We start from the raw sequence: 19,317 nt of genomic DNA on the forward strand, positions 1-19,317 counted from the left end.
ATAATTAGCATCCTTCAGTGTAGGACATCTTCTCAAAAAAGAAGCTTTTTGTAGAAAACAGTCTCAGACATAAAAATCACATTGATTTGCAAATGATCACTCCATTTCTGGAAATACGTGCAGCCTCCAAAGACATAAAGATGGTCTGCTTCCACGTTGTCTTCTCTCAATGATTAGCTTAGTGATGGACAATGCTATTCTCTGTGCAGTTCATCACACACACACACACAAAAAAAAACACCTGAAGAGTCATTTCCTATAAGTCACCAGGAAGTCCTCAAGAAGTTACCGGATTTCCTTTTCTGCATGTATTTTAGTTAGTTTTACTAACACTGTGACCAAAACATCTGACACGAACAACTTAGAGGAGCAAAAGTTTACTATGGCTCATGGTTTCAGAGGTCCAGTCCGTAGATGGCCAACTCCATGGCTCTGGGTCCAAGAGCGTCATGGCGGAACATCATGGCGGAAGGGCCCAATGGAGGAGGAGAGCAGCTCCACTCATGGTGGAATCAAGAAGCAGAGAGAGGGGTGGACAGGGAGGGACAGACCACAGGGAAGATGCACCATTCCAGAGCACACCCCCAGTAACTCATTTCCTCCAGCCACACTCCACCTGCCTATAGTGACCCCCCAGTCTGTCCATTCGAATGGGGATGGACCGTCCAATCACCCCATAGTCTGAGTGATTCTGTTGACATCTGTTACATTGGGTCTGTTTTGAGCGTAGCACGTCCTCATACCTCCAGGTCTAACTTGATTGGGAGCAATCCTCTTTACCATGTCAACAGTCTTAGAAGACCCTCCTCCCTCCTCCTTCTCAAACTCCCTCCCACCTCTGCTGTCCCACGGAACCCCACAGGCTCTTTTGCTCTCCTCCCAACACTCCAAACTCTCCGTGGCCACTGGACCTTTGCATTGCTACTTCTTGGAACCAGAAAGTTCTTTCTCCATACAGTTGCAAAGCTGACTCTTCCACCACCTGCACACAAACGTCTCTTTCTTAGCAAAGCCTCCTTTGGCCACCCCTCCTACAATTGCGAACAGACAAATGCGCAAACCAACCCACATTTCCCCTGCTCCATTGTTTCTCGGTTTTCACTTCCTACCTCGAACGTTTTACATGGTAAACGTTGTGCTGTTCTGTCTTCTGTTGAGTCAGGGTGAAGGTGTGTGTCCCACGGACATTTTTGTCTTTGGGTGCAGTTACTGACTCCAGTACCTGACGTGTCAGAGCCGCTAGACCAGACGTCACTGCATTGAAAAAAAGGAATGAATCCTGAGTAATGGAAAGAGAAGCTGAAATCAGAAAAATAACTTGTTTTCCTGACCTTGACTTTCCCCAGTGGAACAGGACAACACTTTCATGTTTCAAAACTCATGGTGCCTTTTCTGTCCATAAAGGCCCATTTATTTCTGTTTCGCTGCAGAACTAGAATCGTGCCCACCTTCTGGTGATTTAACGTTGCTTTCAGAAAGAATCAATGTTCCCACAGTCGTAGACTATGTCCAAGGGCAAGCAATCATCTAGTGTATTTGGGGCAGGTAGTAACCTAGCCATAATGGGAAGGAATTATTTTTTTCATCTGCCATGAACACCTCTGGAAATAAAAGTAAAATTAAGTAGGAAAAGGAAAGAATGACAAAAAAAAAATAGTTCTATTTACTTTAGCCTCACTGCTGGGCTTCCATAGGCTATAACCCCAATTTTCATAGAGAAGCCAAAATTCTTCCCATTATCTTCCTTATGATTGTGTTAAATTCGAAATGAGTCTGTAGTTTGCCAAAATGGACTGGTGACTGTTTAAAGTGATTTCTTTTTAACTCATTTATTCTGCCCTGATGGACTCTTCACTAAACATCTGTGTTTTATAGGGAATTCTCAGTGCATAGATTATAAGTAATCTAATGCGGGGATTAGAAACTTACTTTCATGCATACCCTGCTCCTGGTAAGCACCAACTCCCACCTGCTCCAGAATCGAGCCAGGATTACAGAATGGGTAAAATCAGTATTATTATTTATTTTTCCGGCAGCCAAAAGAACTTTTAAAAGAGAACTTGGAATGCTGTTTAAATTTACTTGTTTAAAACCTGTATACCATTTTTTCTTCCAGTATTTGAGTAGAAATTGGATTAAAGTTTTAAAAATAACTAGGCACAGTGGCTCATGCCTGTAATCCCATCAGCTTGGGAGGCTGAGGCAGGAGGATCGTGAGTTCAAAGCCAGCCTCAGCCACTAAGCGAGGCCCTAAGCAACTCAGTGAGACTCTGTCTCTAAATGAAATACAAAAGTAGGTCTGGGGATGTAGCTCAGTGGTTAAGCATCCCTAGGTTCAATCCCCAGTACCAAAATAATAATAATAATTAATAATAATAATAATAATAATAATAATAAAGTTATAGTACTTGAATAGCCTAATGACTCTGGTTTTTCTCTCTTTATTTAGAACATAGAAATGGTCCTCCCTGCACATATTGATTTACCTTCAATACAGGTCACTCCTGAAATTAAGTGTTTTTCTGGTCACTAATCCTGCCAGATCCTAGGGTCTTCCTCAACTTTTCTGTATCGTTCCACTTGGATAAAACAACTGGAAATTTCAGAGTGCGAGGGGTAGATGTATGGGTACATCCCCAGATCTGTTGACGCAGGGTGCTTTGAATACAACTCTTAGCCAAAGGAGAGATTGACAGTCCAAGCTAGGAGTCTCCCCATAGCCAGAGGATTCTGAGCTTCGACGGCTTTGAGGTTTGGGTGTGTATAATAGTTCAGGTAGGAGGTGATCCACGAAATGAGGGCAAGGTAAGAGGCGAAGTGAGACAGGAAGAAGACAGTAAAGGGGGATGTCTCACACTTGTTACCACCGTGGCCAAGAGGACCTCTGTCCCCAAGGGGAGCTCAGGGGCTGGTGTGGGACGCACTACCCATCTAGGGTTACTCCCTGGAGAGGTGCATAGGGGAGCCGTGGTATCCAGGCGCCACCCCCTGTCACTCACTGCTGCAAGCCATCCCACCCCACACCTGGCTTGTGCACGGCAGAGCTGGCTTTGGGTCTAGACAGCCTCGCACAAGGAGGTGCAGGGGAGCCCTGGAATTACAATCATAGTTTTCCCACTGCGAAAGGAATCCTGATATTATTAAATATTGCAAATTTTCCTTTAAAAAATGGAGGTGATAGCTGCCAAAGTCACATATCCCTCGGTTCCATGTTCTCTCTCTTCTCTCAGCATTAGACAGGTTTTCCATTATTGTCCATTTCTCGGGATAAGAACGCAACTGATGTTTAACTAGCGGAGACCCTAATTTGGCAGACATGCTATTTGGGATGAGGGTCGTCCACATAGAAAAATACAGGATGGGTTTGTGTTCTTTTTTGCTTCTTTATCAGCAGATGGGTTTTAACCTCTTCTTGACACTGTTTCTATCCATGGAACGGGTAAAAATGCATATATTGCCGACTTCTCATTGGAAATACAAGCTGCTCAGTGGTAATAGGGTAATACAGTAAGATTAGATTTACAACTCTAAAGAGTCTTGGAAATAAATGGTTTGCTTTTGGCTCTTGAGACTATGTGCATATGCACATGAGCACTGAAAGAAGAAAATATTCCAAGTCTGTGAACCATATAAGACAAAATCCGAATCTGTATATTTTTTCTTATGGTTTTCAAAGTAGGCCAACATTTGTTTGGGGCATTTTAAATTAGTCAGTTATCAACTGGACATTGCAAAATAACATACATTTAAGGGAACTTAGGAAGAAAAGGGTCAAATCCAACTTAAGGTATTATTAACCTATGTCTTTGAATATTTATTCTATTTTAATATGTCTTTGAATATTTATTATATTTTTCCCTCCAAATTCAGAGGGTTTTTTCCCATCTTTTTATCCATTTCTGTATACAGTACAAAGGAAAGAAAGTACCCAGAATTGTTTTCATAGTGTACATGAATCACAGGTTCTGTTTTTCTGCACATGCATTACAAAGTGTTGGTAAAACTAGGCAGGACTCTCTGGTAGTAACAAAATTCCCTGTGTCTCCTTGGGGACCCAAGACTGTACGGTCCCAGGGCTGCACATATGTTCCACCTCCAATGAGCAACCCCTAGTCGTCTATGAGTCTTGAAAGCATTGCATAGTTGCAAATTTACCTGCCATGAAGCTTCAGTGACTTCCCAAAGACTCATGCCCTGGATATTTAGGATACTGTATGGGGAAGATTTTTTTTTTTTTTCTTTAAGGGGAAGGTCAAGTATCCCAAGTGTGAAATCTGGAAAGGAAAAATTGAGGTCTAAGTATTAGAGCCAATGTTCTATTTGCTTGGAGACTTTGCAACATAGTTGCAACATGACTTTTAAAATAAAACTGCAGTTGATCTCAGTCTCACACCTTCAGAGGTACTCCTGGGATGCAGCTCAGTGGGAAATGTGATCTCAGACATCTACATTCATTTTCCTGCAATATATATAGTTTTTATTCTGTGCTTTGTGGGTATTAGCCTGTGATTATTTATAGTGGTTACTTTCTTTGTAGCCCTGGCTATTTATCTGTTGTTTTGTTTTGTTTTAACATGCAGACATGGTTTCTATGTAACAAATAGCATTGTCTGCAAACCTTACAGGAGTCTGCCTCACAAAAAGTGATGGAGTTTCTCCCGGGACAGGCGGACACGGTCCTTTCCCATGAGAGTTCACGTCAGTGCAATAATAGACCTGCATTTCGCCAAGGGTGATAAGTGGTTTTATTTGTCACTTTGCCCACCGCTTGGGCTCAAAGTGTTCCATTGTGCTAAGACTTCGTGCCTGTTACTTCGTTGCTTGTGACATGTGCCAGAAAAGGTTACGCAATGAAACCTGAAATCTGACTTGCTGGAAGTGAGCAGGTCCATTTTTGCTGAAAACACCACCTAGGATCACCGATAAAAGAAACTATTGTTCTCAAAAGCCAAAGTTGGATTTACATGTTAAGTATTCAACATAGTTTGCATAAGAAGTTGAGTTCAGTTATCTCCGAGAGTGGGCTTGCTGTGTGTGTTTTCCGGGGTGCATTCCTGCAGGTGACTGTGAGGGTGCAAAGGAGTTATTGGAATGAATCAGCAAGAGAACATGCTTTGATGTGAAACTCAGATGGGGGAGTTGAGAGAAGGCTGGTCCTGCACTGTGGATCCAACCCTCTCCCTCTGTAATCTGGAGCTAGAGAAGTGAGAAATTAGTCCTCCTGCCCCCTATCTCCAAATGGGAACAGCAATGCCAACATTCAATCAATAGCATATAATCATGTGTCAGTAAAATTGCAGATAACCAGTGTTCATGTCAAGTTTCATAGAGTTGATTCCATAATAGCTTTTGAAATGCTCTTGATGAGGGGTTGGCCATTCATAGACCACGGTCCAAATTTGGCTCGTGGCCTATTTTGCAAATGAGGTTTAATTAGAACATTTTGCAAATTAAAATGTGTAAAAATAGCAGCCATTCACCTGGGCATGGTGGCACATGCCTGTCATCCTAGCAGCTGGGGGGGGGGGGGGGGGGCTAAGGCAGGAGGATCCTGAGTTCAAAGCCAGCCTCAGCAACTTAGCAAGGCCCTAAGCAACTCAGCGAGACCCCGTCTCTAAATATAATACCAAAAGGGCTGGGATGTGACTCAATGGTTAAGCACCCCTGGGTTCAATCCCTGGTACCATAAATAAATAGATAGCCATTCATGTTCTGGGAGCTATAAGTGGGTTATCTTCACATCTTCACAATTCTCTGTTGCTTTGTGATTTAATAGAGTTTTTTTTTTTTTTTTTAAGGAAGAAAAAGCTTTTAGACTGTCTTATCTTAGTAATGGGAGTGCACCCTCTTGGTGGTGTAGATTGTCCATCCGAGTCTTAGTTTTGGGAAAGTGTAAATCAAACCTTCATATTTTGAAAGCATTATTTCCTCATATGTTTCTTTGGAAGAGACCATCTTTGGTTTTTCTCCATGAGTGTAGCATATCTAGAAAGCTCACAAGTTGACTTATTTCCAGGGCATACCCTCAGGTGCAGCACAAGCAGTGTGGATGGTGTGTTCCTTCATTTTAGCTTTCCTCTTACTTTGCGGTGATGATTCACTTGTCAGCTTAGCTCTGTCCTGCAAGGATCTACCATTCCCTTTCGTAGGTGAAGGATGGAACCCTCCATAACAGAAGGGTGCTGCTGTGACTCTCTTATCTCAAATGGGAATAGCACTCCTCTGACTTTGCATTTCACCCGGGGATCTTATGATCTAACCATTTTGATTGACAAGTTTGAGCCTGAAACTGGACTATCTCTTGACAAGTCGAAGTTCACCATTACGAGAAGCTTCTCAGTCAATCATTCAGCAAATGTTCACTGAGCATTTGCTGTGTGCTAGGGGCTCTTGTGAATGCTAGGAATGTAGGAGCGAAGGAAAGAGATAGAGCTTTGATTAGCCCCAGGGCAGGCAGACAGAAAAGAAATAAGCACAATCATCTATCAGCTTCCAAGGAGGATTTGCTCCAAGACCCTAGGGTCTTGGAGGACACCCAAACCCAGGGATGCTCAAGTTCCACATAAAAACTGTGTACTGTTTGCATGTAACCCATGCACATCCCCCTATAGGTTTTGATCTTCTCCAGTAACTCATGGTACGTCATGCATGGAGTGCTACATGAATGTTGTTACACTGACAGGAAAATGTCTGGGTGCATTCAGGACAGATGGAATCATCTTTTCTAGTATTTTTAATCTGCAGTCTGTATTTTGACTTTGCGATTTAATAGTGATGGGAGAGGAAGCAATTAGAAGTGTTGGGAGTCACCCCGGCTCCAAAGACTAACTTCCCCATCCCCCAAAAGAGCCGACCAATGGTGAGCCCTGCTGGCTCACATGATCCTTACCCACCAATCAGACTAGCCCTGGTGGCTCACCTGATCCTTACCCACCAATCAGAGCCCTGCTGGCTCACATGATCCTTACCCACCAATCAGAGCCCTGCTGGTTCATATGATCCTTACCCACCAATCAGATTAGCCCTTCTGCTCACCTGATCCTTGCCCACCAATCAGATTAGCCCTACTGGCTCACCTGATCCTTACCCACCAATCAGATTAGCCCTACTGGCTCACCTGATCCTTACCCACCAATCAGATTAGCCCTACTGGCTCACCTGATCCTTACCCACCAATCAGACTAGCCCTGCTGCTCACCTGATCCTTGCCCACCAATCAGATTAGCCCTACTGGCTCACCTGATCCTTACCCACCCATCAGATTAGCCCTACTGGCTCACCTGATCCTTACCCACCCATCAGATTAGCCCTACTGGCTCACCTGATCCTTACCCACCAATAAAAAAGCACCCCATGCCAACTGTCAAACCGCCCCTGGCTCTATAAATATGCAGAGCTGTTCCTCAATAACCGGGCATTTGCTCCTATGTCGAGCCTTGTTCCTTCTTTCATGAAGAATCACATCAAAGTCATGGAAGTGCACCATCTTGGTATGATCAGGAGTCCCAAGGGCCTTACTTTTGAGAAAATGTCTGAAAGATATACATTATTTTACAGATGACATGGGCTAAATCTACTGGTATAATAAGGACTTTGGAGAAAATGGTGGTAAAGTTTTCTTGGTCAGGGGGACTCTATTAGCTTTCTGGTATTGAAACAAATACCTTGAGATGTTCTTGTGTTAAGAGCTGATGGAATGTGAGGAACCAGGGGCAGGTGCCTGAGCAGGAGCTTGGCGTGAACCTGAAGGCAGATTCAGTGGAGAGAGGCATCCTGGAAGCCAGGAGGGTGTGTTGCAAGGAGAAGGAGGTGACCACTACGGGTGACCAAAGCGGACTTCTCACAAGCGAGGGGCCTATGCTCCTCACACCAGAAAAACCACGAAACTTTCCCATTTTAAATAACAAAGCAACTAGCCTACACAAAGCCCCAGGAACTGTGCATCCCAGAAGAAAGCTAGGGATTTATTTTTTTATTTTTGTAATTGTTCTAATTAGTTGTACATAAGAGCAGAATTTCAATTTCAATTCATTGTTCACAAGTGGAGCACAAGTTTTCATTTCTCTGGTTGTACACCATGTAGAGTCACACCATTCGTGCAATCGTACAAGTACCAGGGGAATAATGTCTGATTCATTCCACTCTCCTTCCTACGCCATACTCCTCCTCCCTTCACTCCCCTCTGCCTAATGCAAAGTACCTCTGTTCTTCCCTATCCCCTCCCCATGGTGAATCAGCATCCACGTATCAGAAAAAAACATTTGGCCTTTGGTTCTTTGGGATTGGCTTATTTCACTTGGCATGATATTCTCCAGATCCATCCATTTACCAGCAAATGCCATCATTTCATTCTTCTTTAAGGCTGAGTAATATTCCATTGTGTATATAAACCACACTCTCTTTATCCATTCATCTATTGAAGGGCACCTTGGTTGGCTCCACATTTTAGCTCTTGTGAATTGAGCTGCTATAAACATTGATGTGGCTGTGTCCCTGTAGTGTGCTGATTTTCAGTCCTTTAGGTATAGACTAAGGACTGGGATAGCTGTATCACATAGTGGTTCCAGTCCAAGTTTTCTAAGGAATCTCCAAACTGCAGAAAGCTAGGAATTTTTTAATATAACTCCCTTGGCCCTAGTTCCAAAGCTTGGAATCACTGACAGTCACAACATGGGTACATTTTCTCCTGGCTTCTGCGTTGTTAGATATGGTCTCTCTGGGCCTCCTGTGCAGATGGCGTTGTAGCTGGAACCCTGGGCTGTGTTCTGCTGTGGGGGCATCTGTAGGTGGCCTGTGGTGTGGGGCAGCTGCCTGAGCTCAATTTGCAACTAGAAATGATGAGCAGACCCTCCGGCTGCGATCACACGATGCCTTCTCCATACAGGTGATTTCAGCACCCAATTGAGATTTGGGTTTTCAGAAACCAGAATGGGTAGAACTGCAAAACTGGACATGGTACAGAAGTCATCGGATTACATGACAATGCACATAAAATGGGTGTCACGCTGCTGACCCTGGTCGGTGACTCAGATGGCTTCTCTTTTCCCTGGGGTTACAGATCCGTCGGCACCACCAGCCCCCGCTAACCTCCAACTGGCCAACTCCACCGTCAACAGTGACGGGACCGTCACGGTGACCATTGCCTGGGACCTCCCCGAGGAGCCAGATATCCCCGTGCACCACTACAAGGTGTTTTGGAGCTGGACGGTCAGCAACAAGTCCCTTGTCCCCACAAAGAAGAAGCGGAGAAAAACCACAGATGGGGTGAGTGGGAATGAGGAGGGAGGGCCGCGTCGTGCAGGGTGTATGTGAACCCCAAGTCGGAAGAGTGGCCCGTCTTGAGCTAAAAGTGTTGGTCTCCTGCTTGGAGCTGTGGGGAGGGGGTGGAGTCCTCAGGCATTAGGACCCAAGGGTCACTGGAGGTGTGTCCTTGAAAGGGACAATAGGACCCCAGCCCCTTCCTTTACCACTTGGCTTCTAAGCAATGAGAAGAGCAATTTTACTGTGCACCTACTCTGGCCATAATACATTGCCCACAGCAAAGGGGTCACCAGGTGTGTACCACGGCACATATCTGTAATCCCAGCAGCTCGGGAGGCTGAGACAGGAGGATCGCGAGTTCAAAGCCAGCCTCAGCAACTTAGTGAGGTGCTAAGCAACTCAGTGAGACCCTGTCTCTAAATAAAATATAAAATATGGCTGGGGATGTGGCTCAGTGGTCAACTACCTCTGAGTTCAATCCCCATACCCACCCCACCAAAAAAAGAGGACCACTGAGACCTCTAAAACTGTGAGCCAGGACAGACCTTTTCTAAGTTGATCTTCTGAGGCATTTGTTAGAGTAACTGAGCACCAAGGAGCATGCGTGCCAAGGGTTTCTGTCCCATCCTAGGCAAACACAATTGAATTGAGTCCACTCACCTACTCTTATTCTAATGGCAGTTACAACGTCACCTCCAGAAATCAAAGCCACAATTAACATACGTCCTTCTTACCTATGTAGCCACAAAGATGAAATCATGTAAGATGTCCTTTATATGCAGGTCTCTCTCTCTCTCTTAAAAGAACTTTGTAAATTGAAAGGCAAATATTCATAATTCTCCTATTTCGAGTTTTTCCACCTGCACACAACTTAGAAAGTACAGTTGGGCCACGTGTTTTTCACACTGATTTAAGAAGAATCTGAAGGGCTTTATCATCCAGATGCCAAGAATTACATCTTCATTGAGCCCTTCTCTGCAGTGAGATTTCTGTCATAGTGAACAGGACATTTTGGTGCATAAAGGAGTTAGCTGCTCTATTTACTTTTAGTGTACCTTCCTTTATTTTGATGTTATAACATTTATATAAACACTCTTCTCCCTCATTTATGAAGCTGATTTCCTAAATGAGTTCTGTTTAAAAATACTTTTTAAAAGATAGGATTTTTTTTTGTACTAAAGATTTTGATATCTGTGCTACTTAGAATTATAAATTATGTCTCCAAAAGCCCATATCATCGATATTTAACTGTTAAACTGTTTTCATTTTGAAGATATTGTCATACAGGTTGATTTCTTATGCTGAAGAATTCTGCCATGTTTTGTCTGATAGAAATAGCTCAAGAGCTAAAGTTGTAAAATCACTGGAATCCAAAGGAAAAAAAAAATGACATGATAAAATGTTAAAGTTCCCTACTTCAGGTGGCATTTTATGACATTCGTAACCAGACAGCATCAAAGATACACTAGGGATATGAGCAACTGATGTCTATCATATGCCCATTATATAAACAAAGCATAAATCATAAATTAAATTAATCACAATGATCCAGTGCAGTTACTAATTTAAGTATCCGTGAGCCCAGTGTTTGACTCACCTTTTCACTGCAGTGGCCAAAAGAACTGACAAAGAACAATTTTAGAGGAGAAGTTTATTTCGGGCTCATGTTTCCCGAGGTCTCAGTCCATAGATGGCTGACTCCATAGCTCTGGGCCCAAGGTGTGGCAGAACATCAGGGCAGAAAGGTGTTCTGGAGGAAACCAGCTCAGGACTTGTCAAATAAGAGAGAGAGAGAGAGAGAGAGAGACAGAGACTGCTCACCACGGACAAAATATAAATCCCAAAGGCATGTCCCCCAAGGACCCACCTCCTGCAGCCACACACACTCTACCTGCCTATAGCTACCACCCAGTTAATCCCTATCAGCGGATTGATGCACTAATTGGATTACACCCCATAATATAGCCATTTTACCTCTGAACATTCTCTTTTGAGGGACACTTTATATCTAAACCCAGGGTAGCCCAAATTATGGGTCACTAACTCATGAGTGTCTTGTATTTTCCAATGGAAAAAAGACAAGCTACATTCTATATGAATTATTGCACTTTGAGATATTAAAGTTTGGCCAACTGATCAATGAGATTAGAAAACAGAAAACCACCAAAGAAATAAGACACCAAGGAATTTCTTCCTGGGGATCGACTATTCCCATTTCTTAAGATGCCGTTCTAATATCCATGGTAACTAAATAAAGTGGGGACTTCCAAGTGAAGGCTCTTTGAAAAGTGAATTTTAATTGACCTGGCGGAAAACAGAGTTTAGGAAGAATGAGACGCAATTAAACAGATAAATCCTACTTAAAGGAAATGGGGAACCCAGATTTATGCAGACCTGCTAGTGGTTAAAATAGGAAATCACCCTTGGGGAAGCAGAGTCTCTCTGGGGATACCGGCTGGTGAGCTGTTGAGACCAGATGTCACCAGGGGCAGCAATGGCAGTCCAGAATCTGACCCAGACTTCCACTGAGGGGCTGAGCTGATACCACAGACAGCATTAAACTCCTGATTTGGAAATGCCCCTCAACATCCTGTTCCCTCTCTGCAAAGAGACCTCCAAACACACCAAGTTAGAATCAGGATGCTAATAGAGGAATTTAAGCAAAAGATTTACTTATAGGATTCAATGCTTCACCATTTCAGACAACAGTGTAACTAGATACATAAAACTGGAATGATCTTAAAGTAGCACATATTGGATATAGAAAACTGGAATGTTCTCTGCTGGAAAGAATACTACTAATCCTCTGTTGATTGATGTTGCATTAATAACTGACGTATTTTTCTTCATGAATGCTAATTACCACCAGGATGACCCCTTTATAGAAAAGCATTCTTTTCAATATCACTTTTTTTTTTCTTTTTGGTACCACGGATTTAACCCAAAGGCCCTCTGCTACTGAGCCATATCCCAGGCCTTTTTATTTTTGAGATGGAATCTCGCTAACCTGTTTAGGGCCTCACTAAGTTGCTGAGGCTGGTCTAACTCCTGATCCTCCAACCTCAGCCTCATGAGTCACTGAGATTATAGGCATGTGCCACTATACCTGTCTACCACCTGTCTTTTTTAAGTGACCAAGTGCATTCTATTTAATGAGTGTTTTAAATTCTAAGGCAATGATCTTCTTTGTCTTGAATACAAGTTCCTGGAAGGGCGCTTTACTAAACTTCTCCTAAGTGTAATCTTCAGTTCTAATTCCACCTTGCTCTGTGCACCTGGAGACATCACCTTCTCCTTTAGCCTTTGCAGAATTCCTGTCTTGTCCCCAAGATATTAGGCCAATTACGCAGTTTTGCTTTACTTCCTTTCAATCGCAGCAGCATCTATAGAAAATTGGGTCAGTGTTTGACATTGACAATAATGATGGCAGAAATATCTTCAAGCATTTTTTTTGAAGCTGATTTGTTTTGTAACTTTTGGTGGAACTGCACTCAGGAGATGCAGAACAGTTAGCAAAGAAGGGCAATTAATGCCATCTCATAACTGTCCCGGGTCTCTGGCAACACAAGCCTTTGTAACTTCATTAGGAAGAGCCCTCTTTTCTGTTCAGACTGCTGCCTAGAAGGAAGTGTGTTTGAAATCATTTGCTCCTGCACATGCAGTTGTTGAATTAGGACAATTATTATTTAACGGGTTCTGGCCTTTTTATGAAATCGATTTTGATCCGCGGTAAAAGTGGATTTTCCATGGTGCAAATCCACACAGTGTCTGTCCTTGGGAAGTTGAAGGTCCATGCAAGCTAAATGTTGACGTGCTTCACAATGTCTGGTAAGATTTGCGGTGGAAACGAGAGGCGAAGACCGTTTCTAATGGGGCTCGGGGATACTCCCTCTGTTTGCAGCTCCAGAATTTCGTGGTCCTGGAGAGGCTTCAGCCAGATTACGACTACATCGTGGAACTGCAGGCCATCACATACTGGGGGCAGACCCGCCTCAAGAGCGCCAAGGTGTCCCTTCACTTCACGTCCCCACACCCCACCAATTACAGTAAGTGACCTCCACATGCGTCTTGAGCTCGACTGTGACACACACCTGTGTATCTTATGGAAGAACGAGGTGCAAAACAATTTCACCTCTGGAGACATCTTTGTGGTGTTTATTGTTGGTGCAATTGTCTTGGCGTCGTGAAGGAAACTGAACAAGAAAACAGGGCAGGATGCACCTCGGTGGTAGAGCACTTGTGTAGCACGGGTGAGTCCCTGGGTTCCGTCCCAAGGACCGCCACCAAAAGAAAGAAAGCCGTACCTTGTGAGCCATCTATTTATGCACTTCCGTTATTTGCAGGCTTTGTGCACAAGCACACTTCTCTCTAAAGGGAACACAAACTGTCAAATTGTTGTAGTTTTTGTTTTTCTCTTGAAAGTGGCATGACTGTTTTTCCTTGGTGTCACACTGTGGTTGTGTTCCTTTTTGGACAGCTACCTAATGCTCCGTTGAGTGAAGTTACTTAAGAATTCCCACATTGGTTTTCCTTGTTTCCATTCTTTTTTTTTCCCCTTAAGTAGTATGTTTGTCACCAACTGAACAAAACAAGAGGGTCTCACAGGACATGCACATCTTAGTTGTAAAATAAGTTCCTTGATGTTTGTGGCTTGTTCAGTGTGCGGGGCTGGTAGGGACTGCCGTGTAGGAGCACCTGGAAAGGGCTCAGGGAACCAGGGCAGGAATGAGAGAGACGGCCAGGGGCATCCCTTGTCCTGGGGACCCTGGGGCCATTGGTTCATTAGTCTAGCAGAACCCTGCCTCCCTCAAGGAGTTGGTCTCGATCAGAAGGCAAAGAATGCACTCAACTTTGCAGAGGCAACGCTAGCTCTGCAGAGTTAGATGCAGCAATTGCTCATAATTATCTTCCACCACCTGGGAAAAAGGCAGGCTCCACATGAGCAGGTTGGTCGGATATGACACTTTCTACAAGTACCAGAATCACAGCTTCCTGGCTTTTGGAGAAATCCTCTCTCTGGAGATTGAATAGATTCAAAGGGGTCAATTTTTATGTATAAGTCCAGGTACTATATAACTGTTCCCCAAAACATCTCATGGAACTATTTCTATGTGTTAATAAGTTTCATTTTTTTTTTTTTTTTTTTTTGGTACTAGGGATGAAACCCAGGGGCACTTAATCACTGAGCCACATCTCCAGCCCTTTTTTTATGTTTTATCTAGAGACAGGGTCTCCTGAGTTGCTTATGACCTCACTGTGTTGCTGAGGCTGGCTTTGAACTTGTGATCTTCCCATCTCAGCCTCCAGAGCCGCTGGGATTACAGGCCTGCGCCATCAAACCCAACAGCTTCATTCACTTTTAAATGTAGTCATTCATTCATTCATTGCATTGTCTATGATGCTAGAAATACTATGCTAAAATACTACACATACATACATAATGCGCAATACCCTTTAATTGCATGATATTGTATATATATGACGTACATCCTCTGTATAGTGTATATGTCCTGTAAAATTTTCTATAAACATAGTGTACATGGCTGTATATATTCACAGACATATGCACTCACCTATACAAATACAGTCATTTCTCAGTGTCTCTGGGAGATTGGTTCCCAGAGTACTGTCCCATGGATACCCAAATCCAAGGGAAGTCAAATCCTTTACATAAAATACCACAGTCTTTGCAGCTAACCCAGGACACATACCCCATGCACCTTAAACCATCATGACTTACGATACAACGTCAATACTATGGCGTGCATGGTCGGTCTAGTGTATCGTTTAGGAACTATTAACGAGAAAAGGGGCTGGGGGTGGGGCTCAGTGGTAGAGCCCTTGCCTCCCATGGGTGAGGCATCACATAAAAGTAAATAAATAAATAAAGATTAAAAAAATATAACAAGGAAAAGTCCTTATGTGCTCCATACAACAGCAATGTTTTCCCCAAGTATTTTTGAGGGAATACTGTTGAATCCACAGATGTAGAGCCTACAGATATGGAGGGCTGAGTGTACACACACACACACACACACACATATGTGCGCACACACACGTAGACATTTTCCCCAACCCTGGATGTATTCTGGTCTCCGCCTTAGAAGTGCCTGATCTTGAATTTGGGAGATAAATGTAAAATAAAGACCCTGTGCATTGCCTGCAGAGCCTAGAGCTAACATGGAGGAGGGGAAAGAGCGCCACATTCTTCCCCGTGAGCCCCCGTCCTCTGTGCGCTCCTGACACACAGACACCTTTCCATACAGAAGCAGGGCACAGATAAGGAAGGGCTGGCCAGAGCACGCAGGGCAGAGGACCCAGCCTGGGAGGGAGAAGGAGGCGGGAGGCCATTCTCTCCCGTGCCTGGACCACCTGCTAGTGCCTCCCTCTGCCTCCCTCTGACCGGTGCTGCTTTGAGCTGCCTCTCAGCACCTCCACCTGCAGGGCAGCAGGCCCCCCAGACCCAGTGCCTCCAACCATGAACTCGTGAGCCCCTTCCCCCATCACCAGGGCCAGAAAGTCCTTTGTCTCCGATTTTAAATCACATGTGACCTCTGTCCAGCTGTTCCTCAAGCTCAAACCATGTCATCTCTTTCTCATGAAATTCAAATCCTCATCCTGTAGAGTTCCACTTTCTTTTCTTGTTGTTTCCCCCCAAACCCTATCCTCAGCCGCGATCCGCCTTATTTCTCTCCAACACCAAAATCTTATCAAATTGCATCCAACGTCTGCATCACTTCTTTTCCCGTGGACAGTGGGGATTCCACCCGTGCTGTGAAACGGGCATGTCCCTCTGCACCCGGGCTCTTCCCAGTCAACAACATTCTTTCCCTGTTAGCAACTGGAGTGGGTCTGCCAACTCCCGTAATTTAATATGTGTGTCTTCCCAGAACAGGAGCAACAGGGAAAAGCTGCCACCTCAACTGCTCATTGTTGAGGTTACATCACCCGGGGTCTGTCTGGCTGTGGTCCCCCTCACGTGAAAACGTCTGTGGAGCGCTCCTTGGCCTCAGCACGTGCCTGGCCTTCTCAGTCCTCCTGGGCCCTCCTCACCCAGCTCTGCAAACTCAGTGACTTCTTTTTTTGATACCAAGGACTGAACTCAGGGGCACTCGACCCCTGAGCCCCAGCCCCAGCCCTATGTTGCATTTTATTTAGAGACAGGGTCTCACTGAGTTGCTTAGCACTTTGCTATTGCTGAGGCTGGCTTTGAACCCATGATCCTCCTGCCTCAGCCTCCTCAGGGAGATCTTTGAGGATCTCCTTCTTCTGAGTAAGGTCCCAATCCTTTCTCTGTCCCCTTAGGCCACATTCCACAGTCTATTTTAAGCCCCTCCCTCTCAGTAAGATAAATCCCCTCTTGTGTAAGCACATCTCTCCCTTACCCCAGGGTTCTCCTCTGTAATCCAAGTGGACCGTTCATCCGTCTGCCTAAGGCAGACTCTACTCGGTGGTGTCTAGACCCACGCCTGCCTTCCCAACTCACACACCTGTGTCCGCTGTTGTGAGCATCTGTCCTGGTGAGACACCACTGGTTATCTGTCTGTGTGATCCCACGTGGGTCATCTGTCTGTATGGGTTATCCATCCTGACTCCTGTGTATAATCACTGCACCATGCATACGAGTGAGACGGGATGAACAAGGTATCCCTTTCCTAAACCTTCAAGGTACCTTGGATGGATCTTCTCAGCCTTCATTTTAAAAGCATGCTCTTCCTTAGTCTGGTTTTTCCATCCAACCTCTTTCCTAGGACATTCCAGAGCTTTCTATAGGTGTCATTTGGTTGATCCATCTGATACAGGAGTAAAAACAAGGACAAGGGAGACAGAAATGGTATTTTTTTGTTATTTTCCAGCAACCAACGTCCTCTGTCTTTTCCAGGATGTTTGCATATTTGAGTCATGTGGCTAACCATACCAGACGAATTCTCTTTCTGGGTGAGAGTTTCTACCCTGTGAATAGACACTAGAATTAGATCTGCTAAGTGAGTAAGTTGCCATACGTAATATTAAGATCCTGACCACCAAGATATTTCATTGATTCCTAAGGGTTAGGATCTTGTATAATCATCTTTAAAAATTAGACAGTGTCTTTCCTGACCCAAGAGAGTATGACGGCCAACCTCACAATAGCGGCTTTATCCTAAAGACTAATTCCCTAGAAATAGCTGCATTCAGCTGACGGATAATCTTGCACCTCTTGTAGATTCAGAAAAGTAATGAAAGCAAAAACACAGAGCAAACTCCCTACAGCGACCTACATTGCTCGGGTCTCTGGTTATTTTACAGAAGAGACTGGCTTTGTAACAGATTATGTGGGATAGAGCTGAATGTTTGTCAAGCTTTTATATCTGAAGCTTGATATATAATCTCATAGACACTACTGTATGACTTTTACAAGAACACTCCATATTTCATCATGATCCACCTGGAAGTAAAGAATAATTAGGACTTTACACTCTAAGCAAGAGAAATTATATTTTATAGGAAGTGGGGGAGTAGTAACTGTCAGCATATAAATTACTTTTTGAGTTATATTCTTCCAGGTCTGCAGGCTACCAGGGGTTTTAATGATAAATATTTTCATGCAGGCAGAAGCTGAATGTGCATGCAGTTTTATAAAAGTTTCCCTTGAAGGCTGTAGGAGGTAACTCTGTCTTTAATGGAAATGTAGTGTGCCTTCTTGGAGGCAGGAGGAATAACTCCAAGGATGACAGACTCTCAATATTTTATTGTTACCTCCTATAATGGGAATATTCTTCTGACTTTCAAAAATATGAAAAAAATGGAGAGAATACTCTGAATATCTTAATCTGTAAAGTTAGTTTCAATTTGGATGTTTGAAAAAATAGCATGGATCTTTGATTTTCTTAGTACTTAGGGCTACTATAGAATAGAAAGCAGATTTCATGCCAAAGTGGAAGAGATGGTCCTACAAACTCAGACACACACCCTAGCATTTCAGCGTGCACAGTGTGTGACTGTCCCGTAGCCCTGGCACACTTGAGCGACCCTACTTGTGAATGGATTTCTGCCCTCCATTTCTTCCAGTAAAACTACAGTGGTTCAATCCCAAGGTATGCAAAAATAAGTTCTTGCTTCTCTAGAGAAAGATTAAAGTTTGCACAGGATTTAAAAGCAAATAGCAAGAAGAAATTCACGTCGACATAAGACATAGCATCTTGACGGCCAACTTTATTATCTGCTGGAGAAGATCAAAGATGTTCAAAGACTTTAGAAATGGAAAAGGCCCCGTGAGCATCTTGACTGCTGAATGTGTGTTTAGTAAAGACGTGGGGTAGAACTGGGATTATGTCACTCCATGCTGGTGGCCACAACCATTAGACCTGGGGCCCTGTGCATCACCTTTAACAGTCCTTGAGATAGGTCACTTAGTGGAGAGGTCACCCCAAGGAAACAATGCACGGGCCATGCCAAGTCTCTTCGGCAGCCTGACCCTCCCTAATGCCCCCTGCCTTCCCCTGGTTAGGGAGAGTTTTCCCCACTCAGCCTCGCCTTCCCTCTTCCTCCCACCTTCCAAAGAATGGGGGCATCCTAGCTTTGTTAGGAAACCTTGATGCCACATTGCCCATCTGTCTAGAATCAATGTATCTTAATGCACCTCTCCAAGGGCTATTGGAACTTCAAGAGGCAGAGAAGACTTCCATCAAAGAGCACAATGTCTGCGGGTGCAAACTGTCAATTCAGTACATGAAAGGGAAACGTGTTGTTTTTCTTTTTTTTTTTTCATCATTACTAAGTTGTGTGAGTTGTCTATGAACACTCACAACCCAGTGCAAGAGATCCACTTCTTGAAGAATGCACAGCTATTGGGCACAGCAAGAAAATTAAAAAATGGAGAAGAGGTATTACCTACAGTGATTAAGGACAGCACTGGGGCTGCCTGCAAAGCAAAGCTCTCCCCACAGAAAGGAACATGAGAATTTTATTCTGGGAGTCTATCCATATTCACGTTGGGGCTGGACCCCTCCCTGAGCATTTCTGGGTGAGGATGTACATTTCTGACACGGTCAGTTCAGGATCATGGTTGGAGAA

The 19,317-nt window shown here is 44.0% G+C and overlaps 1 protein-coding gene across 1 annotated transcript in view; it reads left to right on the plus strand.

Annotated features, from left to right (window-relative positions):
* LOC139703505 (anosmin-1) overlaps positions 1-19,317 on the plus strand; it is a 146,317-nt gene that overhangs the window by 99,056 nt on the left and 27,944 nt on the right. Inside the window, exons 7-8 of the mRNA XM_071606982.1 lie at positions 9,059-9,264; positions 13,163-13,307. Of these exons, the coding sequence (XP_071463083.1) occupies positions 9,059-9,264; positions 13,163-13,307 (351 nt within the window). The remainder of the gene's footprint in view (positions 1-9,058; positions 9,265-13,162; positions 13,308-19,317) is intronic.

This window comes from Marmota flaviventris, chromosome Y, assembly GCF_047511675.1.
Source record: "Marmota flaviventris isolate mMarFla1 chromosome Y, mMarFla1.hap1, whole genome shotgun sequence".
NCBI classification, from domain to species: domain Eukaryota; kingdom Metazoa; phylum Chordata; class Mammalia; order Rodentia; family Sciuridae; genus Marmota; species Marmota flaviventris.